This window comes from Xylocopa sonorina, chromosome 9, assembly GCF_050948175.1.
Source record: "Xylocopa sonorina isolate GNS202 chromosome 9, iyXylSono1_principal, whole genome shotgun sequence".
NCBI classification, from domain to species: domain Eukaryota; kingdom Metazoa; phylum Arthropoda; class Insecta; order Hymenoptera; family Apidae; genus Xylocopa; species Xylocopa sonorina.
In genome coordinates, this window is record NC_135201.1 from 5,352,905 (window position 1) to 5,361,849 (window position 8,945).

General features: G+C 46.3%; 1 protein-coding gene across 1 annotated transcript; it reads left to right on the forward strand.

Annotated features, from left to right (window-relative positions):
* Window positions 1–2,715: 2,715 nt before the first annotated feature.
* Window positions 2,716–7,145, forward strand: Conv (insulin like growth factor binding protein acid labile subunit convoluted). The gene is made up of 11 exons (XM_076902091.1): window positions 2,716–2,968; window positions 3,276–3,563; window positions 3,631–3,868; window positions 3,930–4,176; window positions 4,250–4,504; window positions 4,575–4,891; window positions 4,966–5,263; window positions 5,405–5,885; window positions 6,008–6,271; window positions 6,382–6,610; window positions 6,783–7,145. Exons 1-11 carry the CDS (start codon window positions 2,716–2,718, stop codon window positions 7,117–7,119), a joined length of 3,207 nt encoding a protein of 1,068 aa, XP_076758206.1. The 3' UTR covers window positions 7,120–7,145.
* Window positions 7,146–8,945: the final 1,800 nt, after the last annotated feature.

The window sequence follows — 8,945 nt, forward strand, 5'->3', positions numbered from 1 at the left end:
TTTTTCTTTTTTTTTTGGTCGCGATCAGCCTTGGAATATTGACATGGATGTATTAGAAGATATTTCAAGATTTTTATAGGCGATGAGTATACTATTCGCTGCGTGAATGATTGAAAATCGATTGAAAATGTATAAAGTATGTTTGCAACAGAAATATTAAAGCGTTCATAAGGACAACCATACCTTATTTAAAACTGAAATATTTGCTGTACAAAATTTCATCGACCAAACTCGATAGAACATAGTATCGTCTCACTGATACCATAATTAAAAATATGCAAATTAATTTTCTAAACGAGGAAACGTTTGGAGTGTCCGTTTCTAACTGTCAAATGTGTTCGACAGTTAAGTCTCGACATATGGGCCTGTATAATTAATTAAATTACACGCTCGTGTTGTTTGGTACAAGGAAGAGCTGTCGAGTTTCGAGAAGGATCGCATTTTTTCTAACACCGCTCGCTGGAAAGTCGTAGCTACAAGGACAGCTGGTGAAACGAAACTATCCTTGAACTCGCTGCGACGCTGGAAGAAAGAATCGTAGAAATGCGCGAATAGACGCGATAGTTTTTCCATCGAACGCACGATTTATCGATGGACGAGAGAAAGAGAGAGGGTCTAACAATTGACGTTATTCGAGATAATTCGAGCTTTCCCCTGTCCCGCGGTTATAATAACAAATAATTATCCGCTCAGAAACTGGCGCACGGTTTATTGTATTTTCACCGCGCGTCAATTATTCCCCGCGAGATCTGGTGAACGGAAGCAGCTTCATTCTCACGAGATTTCCTCTTAATTATTCGCTGAATTTTCTCGAGTTAACGCCGCGATCGCGTAGCCTCCCTGAGCCTCTACGATTTCGCAGCGAAATATCAAATGTCGAATCGGCTGTGTTACATCATTGGAACCGGTGGTTAGATTTTTCCAGGCCGTTCGTCCACGGTGATTCGGTTCATTGCTTTCATCGCTGCAGCGGTAAGGTCGAAACAAGTGAAAGGACTGTTTTCGTTCGACTGCTTTGCATTGCCTCGACAGTTCGCGTTTCCTATTATACAACGCGCGGCTGCGTTTTCTGCGAGAAACGAAATTATTCAAATTACGTAATTTCATTTCGAAAAAATAAAATAGGAAACGTGGTAATAGCTCCATAGGTCGTTCGCAGAGATTCGAAACGAGCTGTGACGGTGGCCAGCCGTCGTGGAAGGCACGGTGTTGTGTTCCATGTTCCACGCGTTGCATAAACGGTCAGCGAAACTAGATCATCGCGCTTTTCTTTTTACCTCGCTCGTTGGATTACTGGATTACTGTAACTGTAATAGAGCATGGCTGTCCGTTCGTCAGGTCGCTGGGTTTCACCAGCGTGCAAGTTTCCTTCGGTTTCGATCGCGCTGCTGTCTCTCAGCCTCCACGCTTCGTTGACCTTCTTAAACAGCCCTGGTCGAAGCGATCATTAACGCATCGATCGAAATAAGGCACGTGCCTTAAAGTGTCCTCGTTGTGGCCCACGCTTTCCACCCGCGATCTAACGGTTCGTCGCTGTGATTCTGTGTGGGCAATCAAAGACGAAACACGTAGGAATCTTGTCGAAAAAATATCGATTCCATCATCGTCGAACGTTTCGTTTAATACGAGAAACGCTCAACTGTTGTACGAATTGTTTAAATCGTGTTTATCGGTGTCAGATGGCACTTTGATATCGCGCGAGCATGGATTCCTCGTTAGAGGAGGGAAGACGCGGTCGAGACGCGCATCGCGAGGCGTCGTTTCACTTTCCGTCAGGGAATGCAGACGCGATCACCTATTTCTCTCGTTCGCGAATTGTTCATCTCGCACGAGCTTCTTCCGGATGGTATCGCTCAGAGGATCGAAGTACAGTTGGGAAAAACTGTACTGAAAACGGTTAAATCGTGACTCGACGTGTTGCTTTTCGTTTCCTCTAGCCGAGGCGTATTATTTTTCGTAGATCGAGCTGGTTTCCCGTTTATCAACGACACTCGCAGGCGTGAATGTTCAAACGCTTCGTTTATCGAGGCGATCGATCGAATCAACCGTTATCTAATTAATTTTTGGAGTTCGTTTAATTAGTCGCTGCTGTGGAATCAGGTCGACGGGATTATTTATCGACGTTGAAAATGGTAGGAACAGGTAACAGCAACGAGGTCACTCGTCTTTTGACGGCTTCTTTGTCCGCGCTTCTAGGAGCAATGGTCGCCGCGATCCGCGAACGAATTAGTCGCGCCTCGACGTGACACGCGTCGCCCACGAGATTTCCGTTCATCGAAACGACGACGAACGCGTCACTCATCCCACGTGTTTACAACATCCATAACGATAAAATAGCGTGTAAATTCAGTTAAAGACGCGATTATGCTACGAGTAACCCTAACGAAAGCAGCCACTGGGAAACAGTGTTTCCATAGAGATCGACGATGCGTCACGGTCGTGGAAAACAAGGAAAATGGAAAGGCACGAAAACGCGGGCCGATCGACGGAAAATTTTAATTAGTCTTAATTTTAAGAAACGTGCAATCGCGACGCGAATCAACGCGGTGGAAACTTTCTCACGTTTCGCGATCGCCGCGCGAACAAACGCCGCGGTTACGACAGCGATGGTGACTAATAAATAGATGTTCCACGACTGGCACAATAATCGTTACCGTTTTTCGATGTGGAACAGAGAGCGTCTCTTGAAACGGGTCCATTGTTTCCGCTCCGCAGATGACACCGTTCCCGTTACTCTGGGCTCTGGTCCTACCAGCCGTCATGGCGGGCTACGTGCCCCCTGGACCACGGTTCAGGTGTCCAGCGGAGACCAAGTACATCTACCCCTGCGTCTGCGTCCGCGGTAGCGACAGGGGACTCTACGTCCGCTGCGAGAACACCAATTTGGCCAGCCTGAGCCTCGCGTTCTCCAATCTGGGCAACGAGGGCATGCCTATCGAGGAACTTGTTTTGTACAAGTGCAACATCGGTGAGTATGGGTTTCCTGTTCCGCGTGGAATCCGGCGAGCCGGGTTCGTTTTTTTATTACCTTGTACGCGTTAGAGTGGAGGTCGAAACGCGTGCTCGAACGAGGACACTGTTTTCTTCTTTTTTACGACGTTCAGGTGTTTCCTAGATTCTTTGTTAATTATTTTATTGTTCAATTCGACAGGAGAATTATCTTTTAATAACACTTGTCCAATGAATATCAAGTATTTCTGATATTATCGAGTTTAAGGGTTTTATTTAGTAGACGATGTTTGGTTGTTGATGTGTTTGATGTGTTTGGTTCGAAGGGCGGTTCTATGGTCCAGCGTTGTACCCCTTGGACGTACGAGTGATAAAGTTCATCGACACGCCATTGCGTCTGATCGAAGAGCACAGTTTTCTGGGTGTGAACAGGACCCTGCAGGAGCTGTACGTGATAAACAGCTCCCTGGAGAAGTTTCCGCATCAAGCGCTGCAGATTTTGGGGAACCTGAGTATCCTCAGCATCGCTGGCCACCGGATATCCGGCTTGCCAGCGGACAGCTTCGCTGAGAGCGCTGCAGCTGCGAAGATTGAAAAGCTAGAAATTAGCAATGGTACTCTATTCACTTGGAAAATTGATTTGAGAGCGGATTTGATTCTTAATTTTGTATCGCGTTATAGGAACGTTGGATTCGTTGCCAGTGGAAGCGCTGACGCCATTAAAGAAACTGAAACGACTGGACCTACACGAGAATAAAATCAAGGAGTTGAAGAGGAACCAATTTAAGGGTCTGAGGGACACCGAGTACGTCGATCTGTCTCACAATCTGATCAATAAACTCGATGGCACTCATTTGGCTGACTTGACTAAGATGGGCTGGTGTAACTTATCTCACAACGCCATTTCAGAGCTGAAGAGGTACAAACGATCACTCTAAGGGATCAAAAGTATCGTATAAACGATGGATGCTTCTTTGCAGGGGAACTTTCTCCAGGAATTCTTTGCTGAAAGTGCTCAATCTGAGTCACAATAAAATTAGGAAATTGGATTCGAATACGTTTCGTGGCATGCGTTTCTTGGTTAGATTATTCTTGAGCGACAACCAGATAAACGACGTTGGAAGAGGCACCTTTGGACCAATCACTAGAATAGGGACCATCGATCTAGCGAGAAACTTTATCAAGAAGATTGACTTTCAGATGTTCAATCAACTACAATTCGCTGAGGTACGATCGTTCCAACAAATCGCGATCAGACGCCATCTTTTCACTCAGTTCAGTGATCGTACTTTTCTTACAGCTGCTGGACGTGTCTGAAAATTTCGTGACAGTGATCGAGAAGCTGTCGTTCAAGGATCTGTACTTGGCGAAGGTCAATCTGTCCCACAATGAGATCTCGAAGATAGAGCCAGGAGCGTTCGAGAATTGCGTGAACATGACGGTCCTCGATCTAAGCTACAACAAGCTGGAGAACATCTCCAGGTACTCGTTCGACAGCAACACCTACGCCACAGAGCTTCAGCTGAGTTACAATCAATTCACAGCCCTTAATCAGGTATCGTCGAGGCCTTAATAAAAAGATTTGTAAATATTCCAAATTTTATACAACGTTCGCCATTCCTCAGGTACCACTGCACAACATGACAGGGTTGAAGATCCTAAACGTGTCGCACAATTTGCTGCACTCAGTGCCTCGTCAGACGTTCCCCAAGCTATACGAGCTACACACGATCGATCTATCGCACAACAATTTATCCGAGATCCACAACGCTGTCTTTCAAACGTTGTTCAGTCTACGTTTCTTAAACTTGTCGCACAACTCCCTGGAGAAGATCAAACCGTCCACGTTCGGTCCACTGCCTACGCTGCTGGAGCTGGACATGAGCTACAATCAGCTGAACGACATCGCTCGCGGCAGTTTGACCAGGCTGCCAAGTTGCAGGTGAGAAACGATTTGATAAAATCGTATACGAAAGTCCAGTTTCGAGACAGAGATGTAATCCGCGTGAATTTAAGGAGTTTGACCGTGAGGAACAATCGACTGACGAAGATCTTCCAGCTGCCTATATCCTTGGGCAGCTTGGATTTCTCTGAGAATCTGTTGGAGGACGTACCAACGACGGACCTGTGGCCCACGATGAACGCTCTGCTTTCTCTGGACCTTTCTGGGAATCGGTTGGGCGACAATCTCAAGTACGGCAGCTTCGAGAGCCTGCTCACCTTGAGGACTCTGAACCTGCGTTCGAATAACATGACGAGGCCGCCTTGGGAAGCTCTCAGCACTCTGACCAGCTTGCAGTACCTGAACATGCAGGTTGAGTCATCGTCTGAAACGTTGCGTCAACCCTTTGCACAGTTCGATGGCTTGGACCAGCGATACACTTCATCCTGAGAATGCAAAGGGTTGTCAGGGCTAAGAGAGCGAGTGTTTAACGCGCGAATATGGTCATTTCAGGATAATCAACTGACGAGTTTGGGCAAAGCCGCGTTTGGACGTCTTCCCATAGTGTTCGAGTTGAACTTGGCGAACAATCAGATACGGAACGTGAGCGCGCGCGCGTTTGAGGGGTTGTTGCAGCTGTTGACGCTGAATCTGACGAACAACAAGCTCAGTTATATTCCAAACGGAGCTTTCCAGGGTCTCGTTTCCTTGAGGACGTTAGACCTGTCCAGTAACATGTTGGAGAGGCTAGACAACAAGACTCACGGGCTTCTGGACGATTGTCTGTCCTTGGAGAGGATTAATCTTAGTCACAATAGGATCTCTTTTATCACGAGGAAGACTTTTCCTAACGATCCGTGGATCCCATATAGACTGAAGGAGATCGATCTCTCGTATAACACCATGCCTGTGTTGACGTACGAACTCACTGTGGGCACCAAGAAGATTCAATACTTGAATATCAGTCATAATAGTATTAACGAGGTTCGAAGATGTAAGCGTCTACCAAGATTGGATTAAATTTCGAATAATTTCGTTGTGTTTCGTTCTTTGATAATTGCTGTGGCAGAGCGTCGATGTTTACAGAATGTCTCGAGGTAAATGGTTTTTTTGCAGACGTGATTGGAAACTTGTCATCGATACAGACGCTGGACCTCTCGAACAACGAGATCGACGACCTCTCCGAACCGGACATCTTCGATCCTCCGACGAATCTGACTAATCTGTACCTGAGTCACAACCGACTGACTCATCTACCCTTGAACAAGATTTCGCCTCTGCCACGTTTGAAGCTCCTCGACGTGGAATTCAATATGATCTCCATGTTCGACGAGAAGTTCATGAAGCTGATAAATAACGGCACCAGAGTGCAGTTGTACGGTGAGAAAAGATCACCACGAACGATTATAGATATAATTAACTCTAACGAAGACGAATAAGACTACGAAATTGAATTGAAACAAAAATTAATGGTAAAGTGTGGTTCTTAGGAAACCCATTGCACTGTGATTGCTACGTGAGGCCCTTGAAGAGGTGGCTGAGCACTCACACAGAGATGCCAAAGGAGTGGACGAACGTTACCTGCGAGGGACCACACTTCCTTGCCCACAAACGCCTAGCGGAAGTAACGGAGGACCTCACAGGATGCGGTGAGAACGAGGTGAAGGAGTACGAAGAGTTCGACATCACTCCAGACGTGAAGTATCGAAATATCGAGTAGTAAGTAGATTTAAAAATCCACCTGTCAACAGCCATATTAATTTCGTTAGTTTCACTATCATCGAAATGCAATGGCCATCGTTTACAAGAAATCGAAATCATTGAATTAACCAGCCAACGATATCCCGTCGCGCCATTCACAATTTCTCTCCGCGTAAATTCTAATTCACAGCAACGAGGAGGACAAGACCTGGAAAGCGACTTGGTACGTGACCTCGCGCGAGGATATCGGCGATTTCTACATAGTGGTACGCGAATCCGGTAGCAGTAAGTCGGCCATCGAGAAAGACCTCGTCTACAGCGAGAGATCCTTCAAGATCCAGGACCCGCAAGACTCAAACACGAAATACGAGCTGTGCGTCCTCGCGAGGGACTCCGAGGGGAACGTGAAGCACTTCCGTAGCTCCCAGTGCAAGATTCTGGGCCAGCACGCGTTCGACTTCTCCTCGAGGTTCACGGCGAACCTGTTCCTGATCGTAATCGCCGTGTCATTCGGTGTACTGGCGTGACGGCGGAAGTGGAGGACGCCGCGACAGCGCGTATGGATCCTTCGCGCGACTCCGCTTCTTTGGTCCCCACGGTGAACCGCGTAAAGGATCGCATAAGCGATAATCGATGTCGCGGCGCGGATCCTGGCTGTATATAGTGTGTCGTGACAGTAGGCTTGGGCGTTGAGCGTCGTGTATTTATTATTGTAAAATATATATATATATGCTAGCGAACGATATGTGCCGTTGGCGTTTATTTCGTCTGGTCAGGATGCTGATTTCCGTGGCTGTGACCATCGATACGGTGATAGAGTACTCTGTGAATCGCATTTTTGTTCAATATTACGTTCACATTCCTTAACGTGATATTTCAACAGTAGAATTGTCGATAATTTGTGAATATCTATTAAAAATTCTTCCTAGAGAACGGAGTCTTTTTAAAAGAATATTCGACAGTCGAGCGACAGTTATAAAATGTATCGAAGAGGAAGAATACACAGAAGGAGAATAAAAGAAATGTTGAAAGGAGCTTATGTTAAACGGTATATCACATACGTAAAAAGCCACATTTTTTATACGCTGAACGTCGGCGAGGATCAAAGGAACTTAAATAAACAGTTGGTCCAGACCAGCGCACGGTGGTTTTAGGACATTTATCATCTTTCGCGTACAGCTGGTTCGTTACCACAATCTTTCCGCGACCTTTGACCAGACAGGATTTCTTTAGTACTGTTCTCTTCCTGTTTCACGTCGAACAGCAGAAGATTCCCTGCAAGGAGCATCGCAGAGCGACGAGAATTTTAAAATGCTAATCAACCAATATCCATCGGTATATCAAATGAAATATCAACGAATTACCCAATGGTACTCCGAATTAACAAGATATCCTGCTGCATGAATGATTAATAAAAAAAAAAAAGACAAAAAGGTAGTTTAAGCTAATTACCGATGTGAACATCCATCGACAGGATCCGAAAGGAAGGAGCGAGATAGACGGAGAATAGCGGCAAGTATAATAACTCGCGATCGTTAGGTGGCTGGGAGGTCGTGACGATTAACGGACAATTTGTCTTAATAACATTAGTCGGCTAATCCCACGGGCTGCCTCGCGTTGTCCCGCAGCTAATAAAGGCGCGCGCGTCTCGGCTTTCAGGGGCTGCTGAATGAGTTCTCAAGGAAGTCGTGCGTGCTCGCGATCCAAGCGTACTAACACGATTTCATTATATTCCGCGGTTTATAATTAGCATCCACGGTTATCCCGGAGGAAGAGGAACGCTCAAAGGCTTTCTAATGAGGCCGGGGTCCCGTGGAAGTTGTCGCTTCCGCGGATAGTTGCGAAGATTAAATGCCACCGGCGTCGATCGTCCGCGCGACAGATTTCAACCCCCTTTGACTTCCGATCGACGCGTCCGACGATCAACCTGCGCCCAGAGGCTGCGACGTCCGCTCGATCGCGGAAAAATTCGCCAGCTACAAAGGTACGTGCCTATCCTGTCTCGTTGACGATTAACGGGACCCTGGATCGACGTACGCGCGATGTGTTTCGATCATTATCGAGTCTGCGTGGAAAGAGAAGCGACTTTTTTTTCTACACCGCATACAGGTTTCTAAATTTGTTCAAAATCGAATATTCCAGACGAAGAAGAATATGACATTTAACTCATGTATAGTTTCGTGCAGTTGCAAATATACAGTGAAATTTGTTAGCGAATATGCAAGTCGATGAATTAAGAATATTGTCTCAATCCTTTAATTTCGTTCAGGTTTCATCCTCTGCCAAACGATCTCTCGAGACGCTATTAACCGCGAGAGGGGCACGAATCATCGATACGCGTAACCGGAAACGT